Here is a 27,393-nt window from a genome sequence, read left to right as displayed (position 1 = left end):
ATTGAATAAGCTCCCTATCAAAAATCGATATCCACTCCCTCGGACTGACGATCTATTTGGCCAGCTCCAAGGAGCTAGTTGCTTCTCCAAAATAGATCTAAGATCCAGTTACCATCAGTTCCGAGTCCGAGAAGAGGACATTCCAAAAAAAAAAACTGCTTTCCGAATTCATCACAACCATTTCAAATTTGTTGCGATACCCTTCGGTCTAGCGAATGCTCCCACGGTATTCATGGACCCTACGAACCAAGTTTTCTCAACCACTCCTAGTCAGCCTTTTCATTATTTTCATCAATAGCATACTCATCTACTCACGAAGCAAGAACAAAACACTGTCAACATTTACGACCAGCCTTGAAAGCATCAAAGTCGGAGAATATCGCGAAGAAAACACTACGTGGATGGATAAAACTCTCGGAGTTGAAAGACGAAGCTTATAGGTATGCGAGTTGAGTTGGGCGTTATATGGGTGATCGTCGATAGGTTAACCCAATCTGCCCATTTCCTGCTAATACAGAAATCAAACAAGAAGGAAGTTTAGCATGGATCTATATCCAAGAGATTGTGAGACTCCATGTAATATCAGTATCTATTATCTCGGATCAGGATAACGGAATTACTTCAAGATTTTGACAGTCACTTCAGAAGGCTATGGGAACATAGCTAGACACGAGCGTTGTTTACCACCCTCAAACCAATAGTCAAAGCGAATGAACCATTCAACCACTCAAATTCATGCTACAAGTCTGGGTGTTTGAATTCATCAAGTCAAGGGATACCCAGTTGCCCTTGATTGAATTCTCATACCATAACAGCTATCGCACAAGCATCAAGGCTGCTCTCTTCGAAGCTCTTTATAGTCGTAAATGCATATCACTCGTCAGTACTCACACGGGACCAGAAAACTATTCGCGAGACGACAGAGAAGATAATCCAAATCACAACTCGACTTCAAGCATCGCGAGATCGACAGAAGAGCTATGCTGACAAGCGGCATAAGCCATTAGGATGTCAAGTCGAGGATCGCGTGCTATTAAAGGAATCTCCTTGGAAAGGAACGATTCGTTTTAGGAACCGAGAAAACTAAACCCACGATACATCGGACAGTTCGAGATTCTTGCTCGGATTGGTCCAAAGACTTATAGACTGCAGGTGCCTGTAGAGTTCAGCAACGTACACCCTGTGTTCAGCGTCTCGAATCTGAAAAAGTGCCTATCAGGCAAAACTCTTATCATTCCTTTATCAGGGATCGAAATAAACAAGAATCTCCTGTTCGTCGAAGAACCAGTCAATGTATTGGATAAGGAAGTAAAGCGTACAAAACAAAGCCGCATTCCGATTGTGAAGGATCAACGGAACGCAAAACGTAAATCGGAATTCACAAGTGAACGTAAAGACTAGATTAAGCAGAAGTACCCTCACCTATTCTCTCATTCATGAACCTATCTCTCAAAAGAATTTCGGGACGAACTTCCCTCTAACGGGGGGATGATGTCACAACTGACATTTTGCTAGCAAATTCTATTCCCATGTAAGCATCATCCATTGTAAAATCCTATACTCTATTCTCGTTCAAATACATCTCATATGTTCAAATAAGGGTTGGAAACCCTAGAAAACCCGATTCAAGTTTAATATGTTCTAGGATTCTCTTGTTGGGACTAATGGACCAATAAGTATCCAAGTTAACTACTTTGGGCCTAAAATCCCTAATTATGTTCTAATTGGACCCAATTCATAAATCTATAACATTTTGGGCCATGATGGGCCATAAAGGATTTAATTAGCCCTAATGGGCCCTAAACTAGTTTCTTTAGCAATTTTGGGCCATGAGCCTCCCTAAGAGCCCAATGGGCCGAAAGATTTCTTATGGGCCTCATAATTTTGAGCCAAGGCTAGAAATGGGCCAAGTTAATCCACCACCTTTCTCTTTAGCCCATATATGGCCCAAAACCAAAAAAAAAAGAGAAAACAAGGTAAATTGTGCATTTGCCACCTCATTAGTGTATGGGGGATATCCATGCACAAATCCATCATGTTCCTAGGAGACTAATACTCACCAAATATCTAGGAAACATCCTCTATCTTATCTCTCCATTACTCACGGCCAAGAGCCAAAACACACACACATCACACAAAATTCTATCCAATTCTCTCAAGAATAATCCATCTCCTTCCTCCAAAATTCTCAAGATTTTGGTTGTGTTTCAAGAGGAGTTTTCATCAAAGATCATCATCCTTGGTAAGATCTCACAACCTAAGTTGATTCACTACATCTTTAAACTCAAATCACTCCTCTTACACCATATTTTTCGTGGGTCATGATCCCTAGAACCCTTTAAGTTCGTAAACATCCTCAAGGAGTTTGCTAGGGCCGAGATCTACTCACCTCTTCACCAAAAACCGAATCCAACACCCCAAGGTGAGTTCATACCCACTTGTTTTCTGTTTTTACTTTTTTTTTTTGGGGAGAATACAAGTCTTATGTGTAGATCTATGTATATATGCATGATTATGTGTGTTTTCTTGAAACATTTGGTGATTATGAGTTGATTTCTTCACTAATCTAAAACTATGTTAAGAAACTTGAAGTTTATCACTAGGATCTTCATATGAATCTTGATAAAAGTATGTTTTATAACAAGTATTACATGTAAACATGTAGATCTGGGATTTTTATACTTGATATAGCAAAAATAAGTGTTGTGTTCAAAGATCTATAAACTAAACTCACAAAACAGCCATTGACAGAAAACTTTTGGTCCAATATCGGACTGTTTTGACCATCCAAATGGAAGTATTTTTCAAAACTGTTTTACATGGGTAAAGGTCAGATTTATACCTTTAAAATGACTACTCTCACGTTTTCATACGATTTTTCTACAATTTTTGGCGAATTTTACAAAACTGCCTATCATATTTGAAATAATTTCGGACCAACCTGTGAAGATGAGTAATTTCACACTAGTTTGAAGCCATCAAAAATTATGAGAAAAATCGTGAACAAAGTAGACAAAATTTACAAACTTCCAAAATTTACGGATCCAGATTTCGACTTACGATGAATTTTCTACAAATTTTCTAAAAACTAGTTCGGAAAGGCCAAAAACCAGAAAAATATGTATTTTCACAAAACCAAGACAAAAATGATATTTTTGAAAAAAATGGGTTTAAAATGCTATTTTTATCACAAAGTAGTCATCAACACAATTTTTAACAAAGTTGGAGATTAAAGTGTTATTCTTACAAAAATTGGGCCTTAATTGTAAACTTTTGGCTTATTGGGCCAAGAACGTCATTTTTACAAAAAGTGGGCTTTAGATATCAATTATGTAAATAATCAAGCTAAAATAAACAAAACAATAACAAACGGGTTAAAAACGATATTCATATCCTTATTGGGCCTGGAAATAATATACTTGTTTAGTGGGCCTTAGTGTCCTTTTACATGTATATTGGGCTCGGGATAGGTATTCATATCCTTATTGGGCCTGAAAATAATATACTTGTTTAGTGGGCCTTAGTGTCCTTTTACATGTATATTGGGCTTAGGATAGACATTCACATTCCTTTGAGCCTGGAAATAATAGACACGTATAGTGGGCCTTAGTGGTCCACTTACATGTTTATTGGGCCTGAGAATGGGTTTTATATGCGTTCTTCTTTTTATGCTAGTTTAGTGAACACTTGAACTAAAACCAATGATAAACCAACAAATGGATTTAATTTGATCATTTCTAGGTTATTGGGCCTTAGTGACCCATTTTTTATGTGTGAGAGGTCCTGTATATGTTGTTGGGCCTCATTGACCCATTAACATGTGCGACGGACCTTGGATACTATTCGTGTGCCAATTGGGCCTGTAAATACTTTACATGTGAAATGGGCCTTAGTTGTCCTTTCATATATATTTCGGGCCCATGTTATATAATCTCATTCCCTTTAGGTCTTGAAATGATTTACATGTTTAGCAATGCCTTAGTGGTTCGCTTACATGGATCATTGGTCCTGGAATGAGTTTATACCTTTTCTCTTTGCGTAAATTCGATTAAGGATCTAGCAAGTTTTTGTCGGTTGGCACCTATTAAGTGTACGATCGTAGCCTGTAGTTATAACCAAAGTCTCTTAGAAGGAGAACGAGGATTTGTGTATAGATCTATACGGGGTTGACACCCCACACCTCAGCTGTTCGCTACAGTTAGACTAACTCAGTCTAGGGTGACGAAAACCTTATAGTCAAAGTCAAAACCAGCGTCCAACGACGCCAAGACAGGTGAAATTGTCATTATTTAGTATGGCTATGACGGCTCGCTTAGAGGAATTAACGTTATGAAGTTTACGGAAGACCGTTTTCTTTTATAGGCAACATCGGGTTGTCTGGGAACATTCTCTTTACATGCTCTTACATTCTCTCTACATTTTCTTTACCGTTTTAGTCAAGTAAACAATAACATACATGCATTAATACAAGATCTAACACAAACACACTAAACAGTTTTCAGAAAATATCGGATTTTCTGGTGGTTTTCAAAGTTATACAAATCATTTTCACAAACATGCTTATGAACTCACCAACATTTTTATGTTGACCATTTTCAAAATAACTTGTATTCTCAGAAAATCGTTGAAGCGGGATGAACAAAACAAACTAATGGATATTGTGTTATATTTTGTTTCATCATACTCTTACTATCTTGGCATGTAATATTCAAATACAATACTCGATGTAAACAATGAATGTTGTAATATTACATGTGTGATGATGATGATGTTATGTTTCAATTATATTCACTGTAATGATATTTCAAGATGAAGTCACGCACAAGCCCCCGGACGTTTCCACCGTCTGGTTCGGGGGTGTGACATATTAGATCTAGAAAGGATATACAAATAGGTTTGTACACAATTTCTCTCTCTAGTCTAACACTCCAAAATGGTTTACTTTTATAATGGGAGTCACTCACTTCCTATTTATAGGAAACACTCAACCCATTTACACATACAAAGAGGAAAGCCTAAAACACTACATCCAAGAGTGACTTTGCACCCTAACATTCTCCCCCTCAAAGTTAGGATTGGATGTCCGGCTTTAATCTCCAACGAGCTAGCGCGATCAAGACCAAACTCCCCTTCGAAGTAACACTGGTCTTCAAATCCGCAAATGAATATTCGACAAACCCGAGAAGCTTTGAATACCCATCACCTCAAACTCATCTTTCATCACACACCAACTATATCATCTACCCATGTTCTACTCAACATATTTGTAGATATAAATTAAATATATACTCTAAATAATTTAAAAACCTATATAAAACCTTCATTCAACAACCATCTCAAGTAAACAAACAATGTATAAACACATAGCACGTATTTCATAGCAAATACTTCATATTTATGCGGTAGAAGAAAGTAACTACACACTCACTTGATAAGACAATTATCGGACAACACCTCGTCTCTTAAAACAATCGTTTCCTATAAAACCAAGATGTTTTCTCCAAAATCGGACTTCTCACGGACAGAGTTTCGGCTCAAAAACTCTTTTTCTCGGGATCTTCAGAGTGTCGGGACTTGCTTCAGGGGTCGGGATGATACCGGGGCTTCGGGGTATAACTTGCCAAGTAAAAGAAAGTTTAAGGGGGCGAAAGGAACGAAATTAGCAAACAACTTCGGATGGCCTCGTATTCTATTTATAGGGTGAGGTTGGCCTCCAAACGCATCACGTTGCCGAACGCAGCGCGTTCCGTCGTGCATCATGGCTTACAAACTTCGGACTTGACATGTGACGGGACAGGCTCTGGGCTCCGAACACGGGGCGTTCCACCCTCGGTGTGCGTGCCTCAAACTTTAGAAATTCATATCTTTCGCATACGAGCTACGTTTTCGACGTTCTTTATATCCACGCGAAGGTGAGATTATGCTTTATAACTCTCGTTTAGACTCCGTCGGCTAATTTTGACTTTAAATTTTATTATATTATTTTTAGTAGGTCGAGACAGGAAAACTCCATTAGGAATTCACAACTCATTCATCTGACGTTCGTTTTCGTCTGTCTTTTTACCGTTGGACTACTATTGACGAGATCTTCGATTCTCGTTTAGATTGTTTCGGATAGAAACCACTTGATCTCATATTCGAACTTTGGGCTGCATACAGCTAAGTTGAAACTTCGAAAAATCATAACTTCCTCATACGAAGTCAGATTTAGACTTTCTTTTTATGCACGCTCTCGGTTTAACGTATTCTACGACTTTCGTTTAGATCACTAAGGCTAAATATCGCTCTATCGTAAATTCACTATTTACGTCATGCAGTTTCGTACCAGTTCTGTCACGAAACTTCGATAGGTCATAACTTCTTCGTTATAACTCAGATTCCAGTGTTCTTTATATATACGATAACCTTATGACATATACTACAACTTAGTTAAGATTATTTATTCTAAACACTCTTCTATCAAAAAGTCATTTTTGACGCTTATCGTCTCTAAATTGACTAGCCCGGATCTACGGGCGTTACAGTTATTTATGGAATGATGACCGGATTATGTTTTATACCTGATATACAATTGGGGATTGAGCATCAATTTGTAATTCTTATGCCCTTTTGATATCATATGGAATGGCTTCTTTGCTTCGCCACCCCATCTTCTTCACCACCCATTCTCACTACCGGTAACTAGTAGAACATTCGTCACCATGAAACCTTCTTCTCCTTTCTTTATCTCTTACGTGGAAAATGATAAAACATAAATACTTGTTAAAACTAATTGAAGCAGATTAAAACATATCAAAACTGAAATAAATTCAAACCTAAAGAATGAAGCATATTCCTGATGAAATCATGAAATCCATGAAATCAAAACTTACCTAGGAATCCAAGAATAAAAATGAATGAAATCGATGGATGGTGGTCACCGGACGTGAATGAGACATTGTTCGACGATGGCCGAAACTCAATGGTTGAGAGCTTTTCTCCAACAATGATAGATTTTCCAAAAACCGAAGCGACGAGATGCGGTGAATTGATGGTGGATGATCAGCGATTACTGGTGGTTTTGGAGAAGTTTTTGATAGTGGCAATGGTGTATTAGTGAAGAAATAGGGGGGGGGGGGGGTATCGGTGGTTGGGAAGAAGACGTGATCGGGGGGGGGGGGGGGGGGGGGGGAGAAATGGGTGATATTTATTTATTTATTTATTTATTTTCAAATAATTTTATTTAAAAATGTATATAAAATAAATAAAAATGGATATAAAAGTCTTTTTATATGGGTGGGGGACTAACCATGATAGAAATTAAAACCATATGGACCTTTTATGAGACCAAAAAATTAAAGACTAAACTTGATATTTTAAAAAACTACAATGAATGCCCCTAATATCACTAAATGTTACAGAGTTTATCCTCTTAAACATAAAATGACTATATTGCCTTTTATCTTTTATTTTATTTTTATTTTTTTAGTATTTGGTTATTATTTACAATTTTAAAAAAATGAATCAATATGATTTATAGATTAGTGGTCCCACCACCTCACACACTCCATTTTTCCCTTCCCTTCACCCTCTGTCTTTCAACACAATGTTTTAAAAATTTGGTATTTTAGTTGAACCGGGTATGATGATTGGTTTTCGGTTCAACCGATTCAACCGTCGGTTTAACTGATTTCTATAATTTTCATTTTATTTTCTATTTTCCTATACACACATAGACATCCACAAGTTTAAACATAAAAAATATACATAAATACAAGTTGAAGATCAATATAAATACATTAAAAACACATAAATGTGAGTTTTACATCAATCAATGTATATCAAAAATAAATTAAAGTATAATACATAAACAAAATATAGTTTTAGATAAATACAAACACATTAAAAAAAAACTTTATAACATTATCATGTGTTTTTATTCAAAAAAATATAAATAGATGTGAAAAAAACTAAAATTTGTTATGAAAATTATTCATTTTCATGTGTTTTTATTTAATTTAACCAGTTCAACCGGTTTAACTTAACAGGTTCAACCAATTTTTATAAAAATTGGCCGGTTCATTCCTGTTAAAAAATAAACATAAAATCGGTGCTAGTTGAACCGCTCCCTTCTCTGATTTCCAAACCAACCGATTCGTTCAACCGGTTCAAACTAGTTTTTAAAACACTGCTTCAACACCACCACCACCCAGATATGTTTGTAAATTCCTCTAATAATAATGATAACTAATAGTAAAATACAATCATAATTTAACTTATGCTGCCTTACAAATATCAGTTTATATTTCAAATAATCATTATTGAAATTTAAAAAAAATCAAATAAATAAATATTAAATTAATTAAACATAACATTTTTTTTAAATAACACTAAATCAAAAATTATTTTAAATAATATATGTTATTAAGTGATGTAATTATAATATATATTTATATCATCAATATTGTTCGAAATAATTTTAGTTTTATATATCAATTAGAGTAAAATTTATTATTTTATATCTAATGTCAATGACATAGTTTTGTGATTGATATATCAAAGTTTTAACTACCTAATTTTAATCTCAAAATACATGGATATTCTTCTCGTTTATAATATAAATGGTTTAATAAATTAAACAAAATTAATGCAATTAACATTTTTGTATATGGATCGATCACTAAAATAACTAAAAAAATGAAGATCTATCATGAAAAAGCCAATATTAATTTCATGATTATAGACTCCTGTGTAAAGTTATTTAAAAAAAATTAAAAAAAATGGGTTAGAGATCCACATAAGTGGATAGCCTTAACCGGATGTGTGGTAACAAGTAAGCCCGAAGGCCGCTCACGTCCCTATCAGGGGAGATGCCAACCATCTCTCCTTACAAACACATTTTATTCTCTCCACTCTTCCTTTAATAAACACCTCCACTTCTTATGCATCTTCCAATATGGTATGCTTCCAAAATCCTATTTTTTTTTCTTCTTTCTCATTACTTATCTATAAGATTAAGTTTCTTTCTCATTACTTATCTATAAGATTAAGTTTCATTATTGACAACAAATAAAAAGCTACAACAAAACAAAATATATGAGAATCTGCGTCTCACGATATCATAGTTTTATTTGAATAGTAAATTAAATATTATACATTTTTAAGGTAAAAGTATAATACTTAAAAAAACATTTTTGCTATTTTTTGTGGTTTTAACCAAGTTTGTCAAGATCGGGATCCTACCTAAGATCATTTTTAAGTTTGCAAGATCGGGATCGTAAGATCGGGATCGAGATCCTAAGATCCCACAAAATAAAATATAATTTAAATTTATAATATTTAATCATGAAAAATATTTCAAACATTTAATTTTTCGTTCAAAAGTTAATAAAACTTCAAAATATTAGTTATAAGTCACAATAAAAAATGATAAATGATAGATTGCTAAAGGATAAAAGACATAAAGCGATAAAAAAAAATTCATTTGCAAAAAAAAAATCAATGAAAGGTAGGATCGGATCAGATCTCGATCCTACGATCCTACCTACGATCTTACGATTCTACCTGCGATCCTACCTCAAATATGATCCTTTTATGATCCGGATCGTTTTTCATACCTATGATCGTAGGTTCGTACGATCCTACGATTAGGATCGCGATTTTGACAGCCATGGTTTTAATGTTTCATTAATAAAGGACTTTGACAACTTTTTTAGGGAAAACCTTAGAAAAACTCAACCTTTTTCATCAAATTTTAAAATAACCATTATATTATTTTTTAGTACATTAAACCCTTACTTTTAAAACTATATAGTTTAAGGTTTTGAGATTAGAAAACCCTTGATAGCCACAGGTGCTAGGTAATCGACTCTCAAGTGTTTTTTGGTTATAATCTATTAGATTAAAAAGTTTTATAAATATATGAGTTTTAATGCACTATAAAAATAATATAATGGTTTTTTTAATGCTTAGATGAAAATAGGTTGGATTAATTTAAGATAAAAAAGTCTTAGATAAGAATTTCAAAGAATATAAAGGTTTTAATGCATTAAAAAAAATATAATGGTTTCTTAAAAATTAAATGAAAATATGTTGAGTTTTTTTTATGAGGTTTGTCCTTTTTTATGTTGATAATTTTGATGGTTAAAATGGATAAAATAGAATATTTTGTTAAATCTAGTAGTTCTAGTGAAAATTCTAACCAAATTTTCTTTTGTAACAAAATTAGCCTGTAATATAGCATGTAAAAGTGGTCTACGAGGGTGTTTGTGATTACTTTTCAAAATGACTTTTAAACTTTTAGTTTTTCCAAAAAATTAAAAGTTTGAAAAGATGTTTGACAATTTTAAAATGACTTTTTGGCAAGAAAAAAAATGAATGATTTTAAAAGCAAAAAATTATGACTTATGACTTTTTAGCCTTTACTCTCTCAAAAGATAATCCAGACATATTTTAAAACATTCTTTTAAAAAAAGTTACAAGACAAAAAATCATCTTGTTGAAAATGGCTTTTTAGGCTAAAAAACAATTCCAAATACCCCTACGTAGAAAATTTTATCAAATTTGGATGATTTTTAATGACGAAACTAAAATAGTGTTTTAAACCACAAAAATTACCAAAATATAATGAAATTTATATCTTTTGTCCATCAATTTTATGATAAGTTTGATCTTGATTTTGATTACTCGATGAATCTTTCTTATATAAAAATGACTAAGACTTGATTCAAAAGTTCAAATAGTTTGAAAAAATATATACAAAATATACTCGATGAAGCAAATCGATCCAAGATCTTGAAAATACTATTAGAATTTTTGTTTGATAAAAACCAAATTTGGAATACTTGATAATCAAATTCGTGTTTGTTCCATTAGCTTGTTTCTCTAAATAAAACAATTACAGAAAGGACGATGTATTGTTGTCATATTTGATATAAAACATTCTCTAAAGTCTACTTCCTCGAAACATTATTTAATCCAAATGCATGCAAAAGAATATCATTAAGGTAAAAAAAGACTTGGAAAATAATAAGTCGACATTGACAAACAAATACCAACTTAATTTTGGACTCTATATATCCTTCTAGAATTCAAATTTGCCTTTAATTAGTCAACTATGTCATCTTTCCAGAATCCAAACTACAAAAATAATATTTCTTTTCAACAAGAAAATCAAGCATCAACATTGACTGACAAAAAAATGTAACCAAATACCCAAAATACCCTTTGGATCAATGTGTTTATCCATTGCCAGCCTATAGAAACACTAAATGACTATTTTACCCTTATGTCTAGATTAGTTGGGAATGAAAAGTGTCTGTTTACTAAGTAAAGGAAATTCTAAATTACATTAATAAAACAAATATATTAAATATTTTAATAAAAAAAAATACTTGATATAACATATTGACACAAATCAAGAATTAACAACGTTAACTAATAACAATCAAGACCCAGAGAGTTTTTATACAAGTATGGATGTAAAGAATTAGGAGAGACAAGTTGCCAAGGGTAAAATTGGAAAAGAAAAATCATGACTTAATGAAAAAAAAAACCCATAACTTATCAAATTAAGACATGGTTTTTCCTATTAAGTCCATTGATAAAGTTGTCATTTCATGGAGGGCAAAATTGTCAAAACTAACGACGACTTTACTGTACAAATAAAGTCTACGCCATAAGTTCAAAATCTTCACAAAAAGATAGGGTCTACAACTTACAACTTACAAGGGCAATAATGTAATATACTAACAAAAAAAAGGTTAGCAATGAATAGTAATCACTTTGCAACAATAACTTGAGAAACAAATGTTGCAATTGCTTGAACAGCAAGTCTTTCTACTTCTTCATGAGTGATTCCCGCCATTTCAAGATTCTTTTTTCCAATTTTGAAAGAGTGATCGCCATTTTCAACCACATAAACTGTATTCAAAGCTTTCATCTTCTTTCTAACAGCTTCTAAAGATGCCAATGGACATAGCCCATCTTTGGTACCCTTCAAAGAAAAAGCATTGATAAAAAGTTTAAGTGACAAAAATACCCTTTCTTAGTTAAATCCTAACTTTTACAAATTTGCCCTTATTTATTATGAATCGACACTCATTAGTCACCTGTACAAACATGGTAGGAACTGAAAGTTGCAATAGGGGTTCATCTCGAATGGCTCCTTTTGTGCCCTGCAAAATATTATATTTTAAAAATTTATTATCATAGCAAAAAAAACAAGATGTAACAGAGGCTTGTTCCTGATTTCTTGTTAGAGGAAAAGACGTAAATGCCCTCATATTTACCTTTAAAGGGTACCCAAGGCAAACCACAGCAGAAGCCTTGATATCAGTGTCAGCAGCCACCATACAACTCACTCTGCATGTAACAATGAAGGCTTTTAGTTTTGTTTGATGTTGTGTTTTCAAAAAAAAAAAAAAAAATCCTCAAGATTTTATTGGTTTATTAAGTTTGATGTTTTATGTGAATCTGTTGAGATATTGAATTTCCTTGAATTGCATATCAGCTTAGTTGAATAATTTTTACCTTGAACCCATGGATTTTCCGATCAAAATAAGAGGATGTTTTGGGTATTTGTCAGCAATCTTTTTGACAACATCTGTGTGAAATTCAACTAGTTTTTCTGCTTTGGGAGGAGGCTTTCTTCCAGCAATATCTGAGAGACAACCTCATAATTTCATAAGCATTCAAAGTTGTAAAAAGCCCTAAATGAATTTGATTTATGAGGAAACTCACATGGATAATCGAAAGTTACAACTTCGATAGCTTTTAGTGCATCCGCCAACAAGTTCTTCCATCTGCATAAAACCAAACATCGGATTATTGTAGCCAGCATAACCAATTTTCCCTCGTTAGGGTTTGTGGCAATCTAATTTGTTCCTAATCGGATTGAATCTTATACTAATTTGTTCCTAATAAGTCTCAGATTTTACGTCGAAAAATGGCAATGATGTGAGAATGCATCAAAAACTAACAAACAACCAACAACAATAGAAGATCTGATAGCTCTTATTCAACCTATATTCACGAAGGATAACATGAATGTGCATAGATATTGAGAGAGAGAGAGAGAGAGAGAGAGAGAGAGAGAGAGAGTTAAAAGTTCTAACCTAATCATCCACTCAGAAGATGAAGGAGCACCAGCGCCATGAGCGAAGACAACCACCGGCGAATTATAATTATTTAACTTCACCGACGACCTCCGAGCCCTTGTGCTCCTTGAAGAACAATTTTGTACTACTGGTTTGTTTTCACTCTCCGTCGTTCGCCGGCGTTTTGGAGCCATTTTCCAGATTGAATTACGCGAAACTCAGGCGTGTGTACTTATTCGCGCCAAATGACATCGGCCGGGTCGACAGCAAGAGAGAAAGGGCTTGTATGGGCTTACAATGAGAGCTTGTTTAGCCCAATTGAAAGCTCAAGGTTTTTGATTTAACCACGGTCAAAACTCTCTTTTTAAGGCCCTAGATTAACCCTTATTTACAAAATGTCCCTAGACCTTCCACTATTTTGTAAAACTAAACTCAATATGACTTTGAAATTCAATACATTATCCATAGGAACATACACATAGCTACTTATAAACTATTTAGGATCGACTCGTTAAAAGATTGACTTGAGTTTGAGTTGGCTCGGGTTTACTTTGGGATACACCAAGCTCGAGCTCGAGCTTGAGAATTTGTGAGTGAGGTTAATTAGGCTCACGAGCCAAAACTAACTTGAACTTAAACAAGCCTACACAAACTCCAAGCCTAAACGAGTCTCAATAATATAATAATCTTTAATTTTCATATCATTATTGTAGATAAAGCGTGCTTAATAAATTTGTTTTTAATTGCAAAATATATAATTTAATCGTCACTTAAATCATATAAACTAAAATAGATTAAATATGCCTAAAATCATTAGTTGCTTGAAGGCCACGAATTATAAAGAATAGCAAATAATTTATTATTGCAGTAGTGGAACAATTTGGTCTACTCGGTGATTTTGATGATCAAATATCGGGGAGTTAATCTTTCATGGGAAAAGGATATATAAAAGAAAGCAGGATGAGCATATCTAATCATCCCACATCGCTTGGTGGTTAAAATATAAACAAAGATTAGCATGTATAAAAGTGAGACCATAGATTACTTTGCAACGCTTATTTCAATAGCAACGCTTATTTCAGTAGTATCCCACATTGGTGGATATTAAAGGGTTAGAATTGTAAATAGTCATAGTATAAGGGTTGAGATGTAATTATGTGTTATGTTAGTTAGACATTTCTTTATCTCCTCTATATGTACTCTCTTTTTTATTCAATAGAATTTGAGAAGTATTATTTCTTCATTCATTTGTTTGATATGTTATCGGAGCGAATTCCTTGTTTCCGCTCAACTCTCATTTGTTTTTTATTTCATTTTCGTTTGAAATTGATTTCATTTCTGTTTATTTCTTCGTTTTGATTTTTCTTGATCTGTTTGATTCTTCATTTCGAATTTTTGATCAAGTCATCATGTCTAGATTTCAGCCTGAAAGTTCACAAAATGTTCATATCTCTCCGATTGATGATAGGATGTCTCATTATTTCATCCATCATTCGGATAATCCAGGTTTTGTCCTCGTTTCTCAACCATTAACCGGTGAGAATTATCCGTCATGGAGTAGATCGATGATTATCACTCTTTCTGTCAAGAATAAGGTCGGATTCATTGATGGATCTTTGCCTGAACCTCCGTCTTCTCAAATTGTCAATCACAGTTCATGGATGCGAAATGATCAGCTCGTTATTTCATGGATTCTCAACTCGGTTTCTAAAGAAATCTCAACAAGTAGTATGTTCACTGATTCTGCTCAGAAAATTTGGGATGATCTCAAAGATCGTTATCAACAGAGCAACGGACCTCGAATTTTTCAAATTCGAAGAGAAATCGTGAATCTCAATCAAAATCAAGATTCGATTGGAGTATATTTCACAAAATTGAAGTTGTTATCTGAAGAACTTGAGAATTTCAGACCAAGATGTTCATGTGGAAAGTGCGAATGCGATGGCATAAACAAAATTGAAAAATATTTTCAATCTGAACAAATCATGAACTTCCTAATGGGGCTAAACGATTCATTTTCTACAACTCGTGGTCAAATTCTTCTTATGGATCCATTGCCTGCTATCAATCACGTATTCTCTTTAGTTGCACAAGAGGAGAAACAAAAGAATATTTTGATTGATAATCAACATACTTCATCAGTCGCATTTACAGCAAAATCCAATAACAATAGATTTTCTAATGCCAATAACAATCAGAACAAGAAATTCAATAGAGACAGGCCTTTCTGTACTCATTGTAATTTTCAAGGACATACGGCTGAGAAATGTTACAAACTTCATAGATACCCACCATGATACAAACCCAAGACAAAGAATAATCAAGTCAATGTTGTCATAAAAGACAATATCATTGTTGATTCTTCTGTGAATGATGGCCTGAGTAACATGTTCAGAGGATTTTCTCAAGCACAATGTCAACAAGTGATGTCTGCATTAACCAACCACATGATTTCTGTGAATCCAAATGAGAATACTACAACAGGTAAATGTTATTCTCTAACGATAAAAAGTGGATTGAAATCTTGCATGTGGATTCTTTATTCAGGTGCATCTCAACATGTGTGTCATGACATTAATTTGTTTATCAACACAAGAAAAGTTTATCATCACACTGTTACTCTTCCAAACAAGGTTATCTTACCTGTTCATTTAGTTGGGGACATTAAAATTGACTTTCTCTTTACCTTGAGAAATGTTCTTTATGTTCCTGACTTTGATCTCAATCTTATATTTGTTAGTGCTCTCACTAAATCTCAACAATTTATAGTACAATTCACATGTCATCATGCTTATATCCAGGATGTTATCCACAATAGGATGATTGGCAAAGATGACAACATTCAAGATCTTTATGTGCTTAACAATCAAAAGGAAGAAGTTGTTGCAAATAGAGTGAATTTTGATTTTATGGAGTTATGACATAAGAGATTAGGACACCCTTCTAACAATGTTCTTGTTCCAATTAAGAGCATTCTAGGTGTTTCTATTTCTCAAAACAGTTGTAATAATCATTGTTCTATGTGTCCTTTGGCTAAACAAAAACAATTTCCCTTTGAAAATCTGAGCAATATGTGTGATGATATATTTTCTTTGGTTCATTGTGATATTTGGGGTCCATATCAACAATCAACTCATACAGGACATAGATTTTTTGCTACCATAGTTGATGACAAAAGTAAATATACCTGGATTTATATGTTGAAGCATAAATCGGATATTCAAGACATTATTCCAAAGTTTTATTCATACATTCAAACTCAGTTTAATAAGTCTATTAAGGCTTTTAGAACCCATTGTTATTTCAATCCAAAGTTCCAATTCATTTTTGGGGAGATTGTGTTTTGACAGCTGCTTATTTGATTAATAGAACCCCTTCCAAAGTTCTATCTTATCAAACTCCTTATCAACAATTGTATGGTAATGTTCCCATATATAAACACTTAAGATCTTTTGGGTGTTTAGCATATGCTTCTACTCTAGCAACATCTAGATCAAAATTTCATCCTAGAGCATGAGCTTGTTTGTTTCCAGGATATCCTCGCAATATGAAAGCATACAAGTTGTTTGATCTTGAGACAAAACAAATTTTCACTTCTAGAGATGTTATCTTTCATGAAAACATCTTTCCATTTCAAACCAATGATGTCTTGATTGATAATGATCCTTTTAATCACATTGTGCTGCCAATTTCATTGTCTGATAATGAAATTTCCACAAATACCCCTACAACAAATTTGTCCCAAAATCAAGAAACTTCTTCTGTTCTTGATGATTCTAATTCCTCTTCACAGCCAATTCATTCTAGACCTACAAGAAATCGTAACCCTCCATCTTATTTGAGAGATTATCATTGTAAATTTGCCAAAGCCACAAATTCAAAAACTCCATATTCATTAGGCAATTATTTGTCATATGACTCTCTTTCTCCTTCTCATAGAGTTTTTACTATGAACATTTCAACAAATTTTGAACCCAAAACCTATAAAGAAGCCTCACAATACAGGGAGTGGTGTGATGCAATGGACTCCGAATTAGCAGCCATGCAAGCAAACAATACCTGGACCATAATGCCCTTACCACATAATAAGAATATTGTTGGCTACTGATGGGTATACAAACTCAAATATGGAAGCAATGACATCATAGAAAGACACAAGGCTAGACTCGTGGCTAAAGGTTTTAACCAGAAAGAAGGAGTTGATTTTTTTGAAACATATTCTCCAGTGGCTAAAATTGTAACTATAAAAATGCTTTTAGCCATTTCAACTATTCAACAGTGGGACATGGTTTAACTTGATGTGAATCATGCTTTTCTCAATGGAGAATTGCAAGAAGAAGTTTTTATGGACATACCACCTGGTTTTCAAATTCAGGGGGAACACAATGGTTCAAAGATGGTATGTAAGTTGAACAAATCCATTTATGGACTTAAGCAAGCTTCAAGACAATGTTTCAACAAGTTTTCTCAATTCATGCTAGTTTTGGGGTACCTTCAATCCAAATCTGATTACTCTTTGTTTTACAAAGGTACTGGAGATGACTATGTGACATTACTTGTTTATGTTGATGATATAATCATCATTGGTCCAAATAAACAAGGCATACAATTTTTGAAACAACAATTGAGTAATCAATTCAAATTAAAAGACTTGGGTTCTTTGGGATATTTCTTGGGGTTAGAAATTGCAAAATCTCATAAGGGTATATTTGTCTCTCAACGAAATTACACATTACAGCTCATTGAAGATGCATGTTTTTTAGCTGCTAAGCCTAAAAACACTCCCATGGATCCTAAAATTCGTCTTCAAAAGAATTTTGGTGCACCTTATTCCGATCCTTTACATTACAGACGACTTATTAGAAGATTATTATACTTAAATATCACACGTCTAGATATATCTTTTGCAATCCAATATTTATCACAATTCATGTCCAATCCATGTGTTCCTCACTTTGAAGCAGCTTGTCATCTGAGTAAGTATCTAAAAGCATCACATGGGCAAGGTTTATTTTTCTCAAAAGAATCTTCTTTACAACTAAAAGGATTTTGTGATTCCGATTGGGCCACGTGTAAAGACACAAGAAAATCAATCCGATTGGGCAAGGTTTATTTTTCTCAAAAGAATCAACCGACTGTTTCAAGATCTTCGGCTGAAGCTGAATACAGAGCCATGGCTACCACTACTTCTGAACTTGTTTGGCTTCGACAATTACTTAAAGATTTTGGCATGAAAAATGTTGATTCTACGTTATTATTTTGTGATAATGAAGCTGCAATCCAAATAGCTACAAATCCTACATTTCATGAACGCACCAAACATATAGAAGTTGACTGCCATTTCGTGCCTGAGAAAGTTGAAAATATAACTATAAAGTTGCTTCCAATTTGATCAGCTATGCAGTTAGCTGATATGTTTACCAAACCGTTGCCAAGTTCGAAGCTTTTACCTTTTATAAGCAAGTTGGGTCTAAAGAATATTTATTCTTCAGCTCCAACTTGAGGGGGAATATTAGAGGGTTAGAATTTTAAATAGTCATAGTATAAGGGTTAAGATGTAATTATGTGATATGTTAGTTAGACATTTCTTTATCTCTTGTATGTGTACTCTGTTTTTGATTCAATAGAATTTGAGAAGTATCATTTCTTCATTCATTTGTTTGATAATGGAAGTTCAAATGGAAAAACCCTAAGTTGCAGGGTGTCGATAGAAGGAGGTGGAGTTATACTTTGAACAGGTTAGATACCTCACTTCCTTTCTTTCTCTTTAGACTCTCTCTACCTTTCATGCTTTAGTTATTTATACATCATGTGTTATGGGATAATGAGATGAGAAATATGAAATAGAAAGGAGATAGTAAATGGTAACGATATAACAAATGGGTTTGGATAGATGAAAGGATGGATACATTTCACCGACATCGAAGTTAATATTTATTCGAGCTTAAGCTTGTTTAGGCTTGCAAGATAAACAATTAGAGTTCGAGCTTTATAAATGTTTATGAGTAGAGCTTGGGCCTTTCAAATCTAACCATGCAGAATTAAATTTTTCTAGGTTCAAGGTCAACTCCGCTCATTCACTCATTTACATGCTGGTTTTATATCAAAATCCCTATATTTATACTTTATCATAGGAAAGTTATAACCAACTCAGTTATACCGTTAAACATCAAATATTCTTGAAACATCTCCAGTAGGAATATTATTTCCAAGGAGATGCATACATATACTTTTCTTGGGCTATGTTAGTTTCATATTATTCATTGGTCTTTCTGCAAATGTGTGTGTATATATATATATATATATATATATATATATATATATATATATATATATATATATATATAGCTAGGTTAAAATGTGGATGGCATCTACTGTGTGAATATGTATGGATAATGTTATTCTATGAGAATAACTAAGAGAATAAGTTGTTTGGTAATGTGAATACGTTCAACCTCATATAACTATCGTCATTATCATGAATTCTCACTAATTGTTATTTGTTTTTGTTCTCACGTCTCGTTTTTCACTCATTTTCATTCTTACAGAATATAATTATCAATAACACATTCTGACAAAATGAGAATCATAAAAAAATTGATAATACCCTTTTTAGACGATTTAATTAGTGAGAATGCATGATAATGACAATACTTATGTGATATTGAACGTATTCACATTACCACACAACATATTTTCTTAGTAATTCTCACAGAATAGCATTGTCCATACGTCCGCACAATAGATGTTTATCCACATTTAAACCTAGCCCTATATATATATATATATATATATATATATATATATATATATATATATATATATATTAAAAGTACCCTTAAAATATTTCATATAAATCGAAATTCATGAAAAAGGATTTCATACAAATATGAGTTCACAGAAATCCCAATTGGAAAACCAGAATTAACCAAAAAACGATTTCATATAAATCAAAATTCACAAAAAAGAGGATGTCATACAAATCCGACTTTACATAAATCGCAATTCACAAGGAAAAACAAAGAAGGTTCACTTTGCCTGCTATCTGTTTTTGTATTTTAGAGCACTTCCATGTAAGTTTTATTGTTTCGAGAAGATAATGGTTTTTAGACATAATATGCAACCATAGATCGGCTACCTCATGATGTGGTATGTGGCATTAATCCGAGTTTATGCAACAATGTTCACTTTCTTTTACTAGTTTGGGTATGAATTATGCAATCATATGGAACTTGGTTGAACATGTCTTGTTTATGCACCAATGTTCCTTTCTTTTATCAAATTTATGCAACAATGTTTTACTTTCTTTCATCAATTAATGCAACAAACACAAATCATGCAATCACTTGTGTATTACATGTTTTGGGCTTATTTGCAATGTCATTTTTCTATATAAAAACAGTTGTCTGGCTTATATTTGGGTGAATTACTATCAATTCATTATAGACTAATCATAAAATGTAAAAATAAACACCAAATATGTGACATATGTTACAAATTAATATAATAAATATGATTACATATATAATCTAGAGTCTGTCTACAATCTTCAAATACTTTCACCACTTTTACTACTCATTAATGTTGCACCAATGTATCTAATTTTGCAGTTTTTTATTCTTGGTTCTCATTTTAATTATTACTTATAATGTTTCAATTGTATCTAATAGAAAAGAATTTTGTTGTTAATCTTTTATATGGGAACATGTGTTTTCGTACATGCCATGATGTTTGAAATTGAAGCAACTGATTAGGCTATAGAACCATATATATATAAATGAAGATGTTGATACAAATGACTTCGTGGAAGCAACATATGAATCTGAAGAAGTTAACGATTTCGACATAAACATTGAATTTAACTCGATGAAGATAATGGCATATCATGAAACATGAAACTGAACACCTTCGATCGTATGTTTCCCGTTACAGTGATTTTCAAGAAACATATAAAGAATGGAAAAATAGTGACAACATTGAAGAATTTGATGCAACATGGGAAGTTATGCGTATTAAGTATAAACTTTAAAGAAATTTTTGGATTAGTGACATGTATAACCAATGTATACATTGGGCTAAACCTTTTTTAAAGGATATTTTCTATGTTGGTATGACCACAATCGGAAAAATTGAGAGTATCAATTCCTTTTTTTGATGGATTTGTTTACTCGAGGACTATGTTGAATTAATTTGTTGTACGATACAACAAATAAGTTGAGTCTCGAAGGGTCGCTGAAGAAGATAAAGACTTCAAGACTATAAACCTGAGGCCAGTTCTTTCTTCAGTGCATCCAACTAAAGCAAAAGTTAGTGAATGTTATACTAGAAAGATGTTTGATTGTTTCAAAAAAGAATATACCAAATCTATTACCAATTTAACTCACCAGACTCTAAGAATAATTACAAAATACAACACATATCGAGTTGGGCGACTGGATGTTAATAAAAAAATATTGGCTCATTGTTAACTTTCGGTCATTGGATCAAGTGAGCATCACATGTTCGTGTGTCATATATTAAATAAATGGGATTTTATGCAAACATAGTCTATATGTAATGAAGAATAAACATGTTAAAGAACTCCTGAGTCACTATATTTTACCACGATGGACCCTTAACGTTTGGTACAAACTAGGCAGTGTTAGTATTGGACTTGGAGAAATAAATAATGAAAATGGAGTTAGTGCCTTCATACTATGGTATGTCTGTTCAAATTTTACTAAACTAATTTAACAAGAAAGGGGCTCCCCTTCGGAGATATAAAAACTCAATACGCTATTGATAAGTCTTTTAGATGATCAAGCAATTCGAAAGAAATCTATGTCTTTGGAGAGTACATCTCAAGGTTTTCGTATAGGAGTTTCGGAAATAAATATAATGCCAAAGTTTTCTGTCCATGATCCTCTTCGTCCAACTACTACAAAAGGGCATTCTAAATTTGCTAGTACAATTAAGTCTTCTTTAAAACCCTAAAAAACGAACATGTTCTTACTGTCAGGGATTATGTCATTACGATACTAGTTGTTCAAAAAGAACTGTACTTATAATAATAGTAATAATAATAATAATTGAATTTTCATGATTTAGAACTCTAATAATTATATTAACAATTTTTTATTTTTTCATCTATCAAGCAAATGAATTGTTGCAAGAGAAATAATGATGAGATGTGTTGTTTCAATGAGCAAAAGAAAAACTAGATGATTGTTAACATTATTTTTTGGTTAACTACACCTTTTGCATGTTTTGGAAACAAACGATGTACGAATAATCTAAAGTCATTGATGATTCTTAACAATTTTTTGATTTTTTGAATGAAATTTGTTGATTGTTTTATGACTTGTGTTTAAAATTGAAATTTGACAGCCACTATATGTTTCAAACGAAAAAATGATGTCATTTAGGGTTAAATATGTAACTTTGCTGCAATTATGGGTTAAAAATGAAAATATGTTGTCATTTTGAAATTTAACAGCCACTATATATTTCAAGCGAAAGAATGATGTCATTTTGGATTAAATATGTAACTTTGCTGCAATTATGGGTTAAAAATGAAAATGTTGTCATTTTGGGTTTAAAATGTAACTTTGTTGCAATTATGGGCTAAAAATGGAAGTAGGTCGCCATTTCGGGTTAAAAAAAAGTAGGTTGTCATTTTATGATAAAAATGAAAGTATGATGCTATTTTGTGATAAAAACGAAAGTGTGATGCTATTTTGTGATAAAAACGAAAGTATGATGCTATTTTGTGATAACAACAAAATGATGATGCTATTTTGTGATAAAAAAAAGTATGATGCTATTTTCTAAAAAAATATGATGCTATTTTGTGATAAAAATGAACGTATGATGCTATTTTGTGGGTTAAAAATAAAAGTAGATGTTATTTTGGGTTATAAATTAAACTTTTATGGGTTAAAAATGAAACTTTGTTGCAATTGTGGGTTAAAAATGAAAGTAGGTTGTCATTTTGGGTTAAAAATGAAACTTTGTTGCAATTGTGGGTTAAAAATGAAAGCAGGCTGTCAGTTTAGGTTAAAATCAAAACTTTATTGCAATTGTGGGTTAAAATGAAAGTAGGCTATCATTTTAGGTTAAAAATGAAACTTTTCTACAATTGTGGACTAAAACAGAAGTAGGTTGTCATTTTGTGATAAAAATGAAAGTATGATGCTATTTTGAGATAAAATGAAAGTATGATGCTAATATGGATTAAAAACAGAAATATGATGTTAATGTTCTATAAAAATGAAAGTATGATGTTATTTTGGGTTAAAAGTGAAAGTTGGATGCTATAATTCGTTAAAAATGAAAGTTGGATGCTTTTATTGGTTAAAACTGAGATTGGATGTTTTTACTGATTGAAACTGACAAGTATGTTCCTAAATAAGTTAAAAGTGTTAATTTTAGTTACAAATGATAAGTATAGTGCTATTTCGAATAAAAGATAAAAAGTAGGTTGCTATTTTTGCTTATAAATCTAATATGTTTCTACTGACAAGTATAATCATACATCACTACATCTGTTAAAACTATGGTACATTGCTCATTTTGATAAAAGAAAAGGGATAAATACATTGCCTCATTCTCAAACATTTTTTTCTCAATTGAACTCTCCTCTCAAAAACCTTAGTAATTTTTTTTTGCATTTTTAAGGGAATAAACGATATTTCCATAAACATAAGTCATCCAAATATTTTTTCACAACCATATTATAAAATCATATTATCAAAATAAAGTATCTCTAAAAAACATATCAACCACTAGATGAGGTGTACAGTCAAGCCTTCCCCTTCACTCAATCCTTTGAAGTACCCGAAACATTTAAATCTACAACTATAAGCCAAAGCTTAGTGAGTTCCCCAAAATACCCAACACAACAACACACATACAATGCATGCACACATGATCATTTAGTATAATTGGACCACCTTGCAAGGCCTACGGTACACTTGGACCAATCTCCTGAGCCTATATCATATAGCTGGACCGCTCTCCGCAGCCTACAATACGAGACTGGACCGTTCTCCTTGGGTCTATAGTATCAGCTGGACCGCCCAGGTAACTTGGCCTATAACTGTAGCACTTGGTTCTTTGTGCTTTTTAGTATAGACCCTTGGGGGATGGAAGATTTGGTGGATTTGGTCCCTAAGGGGCAAAAGTCTCAATTTTGGGAAAGTCGGAGTACGCTAAGCGTACTCCTTGAAAGTTGGGCGTACTCTTTAAGGTGGATCGCGGAGTTCATCAACGTACGTTGGGCGTACGTGGAGTACACTTAGTGTTCGTAAGCTTCTTATGAACCCTATTTTTTGAGGTTGTACCCTATATAAGCCATAAGATAGCCTCTTTTGCCTTTTTTAACCAGCCTCCTCACCCTTGAAAACCCTAATTCGTTCCTTAGGCATTGTGTGGTGCTCTTGAGCTCTTGTGAGGCTTTTGTGGGGGATTTTGTGAATCTAGAGGGAGAAGAAGAAGCTTGAAGACTCATTCTTTGGAGGAGGTCCTTGAGATCCAGCTTTAGCACCTTCATATCATGGCTTGTGAGGTATAAATTTCAAAGCTTGTCATCTCATTTCTTAGATCTATTCTTTGGCTTGTTTTTGATCTTTTAGGTCCCTTTGGTTGGTGGTTGTGAGCTAAGGTCGTTTTTGGACCTTATCCTTGTAGATTTGGTCATGTTAAGGGTTTTATAAGCAGAAAGGTGCAAACTTTATGGTGGTTTTGGTCTCATGCATGTATTAAGTCATCTATTAAGCTCTTTTGAGCTCCAGAGCTCGATTAAGCCATGCATGCACATAAAGTTTGCAACTTTATGTGATTAACCACCATAAGGGAGTCAAATGTGAGCTTGGGTCGTGGTCTTAATTGATTAAGAGCTAAATTGGAAAGTTGACCAAAGTTGGTGAGTACGCGGGGCGTACAACCCTGTACGTGGCGTGTACAAGATCTTTTAGCAATACGTTGAGCGTACATCGTACTCAACTGGTTGGGTTTCGTTGTTTTGGGCTTCAGTTTTGGGCTAGGGTATGCTTGGTTGTTTTGGGCCATGTTAGGCCATCAGAATTCCATGGTTGGGCTATTGAGATTTTATTCGACTCTCTTGGGAGAAGGCCCATGAAAGGGATTGGTCCCAATTTGGAAAATTGGGCCATATTTGGGCCTTGGGACAAGTTATGGAAAGGGTAAAAAGGTCTTTTACCCTAGTTTGGACACTTAGTGTGGGTCGGGATCCGATTATTGACTGGATGAGTATTTTGTGATTGTTAGCACATGGATTTTAGCGGGCCAACAGCCAGAGATTCTTTCTGTGAGATTCGGCAGTGCGAGGTGAGTTTCCTCACTGTGTTTAACGGGTGAAAGACACCAATGTCGGCTCATGGTTTTTTTTTTTTATGAAAGGTGTTAGATGTATGTGTGACTCTTACATGTGTACATGCTTGTACGCTTACTGGGTGGGGTCCGATGGTTATTCTGTATGCTAGTATCTGGTTTTGCATATATGGTTTGTATGTGGGCGTGGACCGTTATACTCAGTGGGCGGGGGCCCAATGATTGTACGATATGCTATTATCTTTGTGATTTTCGCATGTGTTTGTATGTTTATATGATTATATGTTTTATATGTTTACTGGACGGGGCCCGATGACTGACAGATCTGTATACCGAGCGGGGCTCGATGTTGGGCAGGGCCCGTCATGGGTGTATTTATGTATGTATGATACGTGGTATTTTTTGGGAAGTCACTAAGATTTGTGCTTATGGTTTTTAGTTTTTTTTTCAGGTACTTCTGTTTTCATAGGGAAGATCTCAGGATGATTATAGAGCACACACCACTCGATTCCGCATTTTATGATTACTCCAATAATGATGATGTATTGATAAAATTAGATTACCCTAGTTTTATGAAAATGATCTGATTTACTGTTTTATTAATTTAAAAAAAGAAATTTTTCGGGTCTTATTTTTGGGACGTTACAAGTTGGTATCAAAGCCGTGGTTTGAGGGATTCAGGCATACTCTCGGGTGTGTCTGAACTCAAATTGAGGATTTTGTAAAGTTTTCAATAAAAAAAATATTTTTAAGAAAAGAGTTTTCTAAAATAAGAAAGGGTGTGGTGCGTGCAATCAGCCGAGCTCGAGTAAGTTCTCCCAAAATACCCATAGTTGTTATCTGATATGATTTGATTTATGAATCTGTGAGTCGCATGCTAGTTAGGGCCAAGGATTTGCTTAGTGTTTGCATGATAGAATGATATGAGAGATTCCTTGTATGTCTATTGTATGATCTTGTAGCCTTGCATGCTAGTTCTGATTAGTCAGTGATAGTTTGGCCTGATATATGATGCCTTGTAGCCTAGCAAGCATGGGATGGTAGACTGGGTATAATTTGTATGCGTAAGGCAATCAACAACGAGAGTGAAAGTTCCTAACGGGTGTGTGAGATTGGATGTTCTTGATTATCCTATGGGTTGGAATGTTACTGCGTGAATTCTCATTGCTTTGTGCTTTATGGGACTCTTATATAATGGGAGTTGGCTGCTAAGTGAATATGTTAAGTCACATGTGACAAATGTTGAATAATCTCAGAGTGATGGATTTGACCCTATTGCGCAACTCTCATTTGAGTCTAACCATTGTAGGGATGAGTATGTTACTCGAAGGATTAGCTAAGCTTTGTTCCATGTGATTGTATTCATGAGGTGGGCAACTGAAATTATGGGGAGTTCTTCAGCAGCTGATGACAAGGTGAGGTCAGGAACCTAGGAAAGTCTAGGTAGTGCTTCAGTGGGTTTGGTCGCGCTGTGTAGCGAGTATTTGGGTATCGGTTTAAGAAGGTGACTTAGAGGATTTGGTATGATTCTCGAGGGAAGTATGGATAGGTGTGGAAGGTAGTATTGGGCCCATACTACTGAAAGCACAGGATCCATACTCGGATCGGGGAAAGTTTCGAAGAATCTTGGGAGCCTGCGGGATGTGGATTCTTGGGTATGTTCTGATCATTTGCCTATTTCTTTTTCAGTATGGTGATGAGCACTCAGGAAGGAGGTTCGGGTTCAGATTTAGGCTCAGGTGCAGGTGTTTAGCCGACCGATGAGAGGATGTGGGAGTTCATCTCATCGAAGATTACCTATGGTATTTTGAAATGGACACCTGTGATCTTTGCTTCAGTCAAGGAAGGGATTTTGGAGCTCTTAGATGGTCATCTCGGGGTCTTTCAAGCCGAGATCGTAGTGGGGCATTTGGAGGCTCATCTGGAGCCCAAAGCTTGTGGATCCCTTGAATCCTTCAGGAAGGAGGATCCTATTGTTAGTTCTTGT

The 27,393-nt window shown here is 33.9% G+C and overlaps 2 protein-coding genes, 1 long non-coding RNA gene and 1 other non-coding gene across 4 annotated transcripts; 2 read left to right on the top strand and 2 right to left on the bottom strand.

Moving 5' to 3' along the window:
- The first annotated feature begins 2,126 nt into the window (after nucleotides 1-2,126).
- LOC145056711 (uncharacterized) lies at nucleotides 2,127-4,724 on the top strand. Its single transcript, XR_013685887.1, has 3 exons — nucleotides 2,127-2,242; nucleotides 2,333-2,422; nucleotides 4,618-4,724. It is a non-coding gene; the product is annotated as an uncharacterized LOC145056711 (long non-coding RNA).
- A 4,028-nt stretch (nucleotides 4,725-8,752) lies between these two features.
- On the bottom strand, nucleotides 8,753-8,876 carry LOC145060656 (U6atac minor spliceosomal RNA). Its single transcript, XR_013686871.1, has one exon. It is a non-coding gene; the product is annotated as a U6atac minor spliceosomal RNA (small nuclear RNA).
- Nucleotides 8,877-11,610: 2,734 nt separating this feature from the next.
- Nucleotides 11,611-13,302, bottom strand: LOC145058695 (uncharacterized). Its single transcript, XM_079006599.1, has 6 exons — nucleotides 13,095-13,302; nucleotides 12,721-12,782; nucleotides 12,511-12,640; nucleotides 12,270-12,342; nucleotides 12,090-12,155; nucleotides 11,611-11,974 (listed from the first exon to the last, which is right to left on the bottom strand). The coding sequence occupies exons 1-6, from the start codon at nucleotides 13,268-13,270 to the stop codon at nucleotides 11,759-11,761; spliced, it is 723 nt and encodes a 240-aa protein (XP_078862725.1). The 5' UTR covers nucleotides 13,271-13,302; the 3' UTR covers nucleotides 11,611-11,758.
- A 1,183-nt stretch (nucleotides 13,303-14,485) lies between these two features.
- LOC145060229 (uncharacterized) lies at nucleotides 14,486-15,997 on the top strand. The gene is made up of 3 exons (XM_079007936.1): nucleotides 14,486-15,314; nucleotides 15,420-15,560; nucleotides 15,624-15,997. Exons 1-3 carry the CDS (start codon nucleotides 14,486-14,488, stop codon nucleotides 15,995-15,997), a joined length of 1,344 nt encoding a protein of 447 aa, XP_078864062.1.
- The last annotated feature ends 11,396 nt before the right edge of the window (nucleotides 15,998-27,393 follow it).

Source organism: Lactuca serriola, chromosome 6 (genome assembly GCF_051521515.1).
Source record: "Lactuca serriola cultivar US96UC23 chromosome 6, Lser_US96UC23_V15, whole genome shotgun sequence".
In the NCBI taxonomy this organism is placed as follows: domain Eukaryota; kingdom Viridiplantae; phylum Streptophyta; class Magnoliopsida; order Asterales; family Asteraceae; genus Lactuca; species Lactuca serriola.
The sequence above is the reverse complement of the archived record's forward strand: the minus strand, read 5'-3'. Positions and strand labels throughout refer to the sequence as shown.

Coding starts and splice junctions, on each gene's coding strand:
- LOC145060229 (XM_079007936.1), top strand. CDS start 14,486: ATGTCTAGATTTCAGCCTGAAAGTTCACAAAATGTTCATATCTCTCCG. Junction 15,315..15,419: donor CAGGCCTTTCTGTACTCATT/GTAATTTTCAAG, acceptor TTGTCATAAAAG/ACAATATCATTGTTGATTCT. Junction 15,561..15,623: donor AAATGAGAATACTACAACAG/GTAAATGTTATT, acceptor TTCTTTATTCAG/GTGCATCTCAACATGTGTGT.
- LOC145058695 (XM_079006599.1), bottom strand. CDS start 13,270: ATGGCTCCAAAACGCCGGCGAACGACGGAGAGTGAAAACAAACCAGTA. Junction 12,783..13,094: donor TCTTCTGAGTGGATGATTAG/GTTAGAACTTTT, acceptor GGTTTTATGCAG/ATGGAAGAACTTGTTGGCGG. Junction 12,343..12,510: donor GGAAAATCCATGGGTTCAAG/GTAAAAATTATT, acceptor TGTTACATGCAG/AGTGAGTTGTATGGTGGCTG.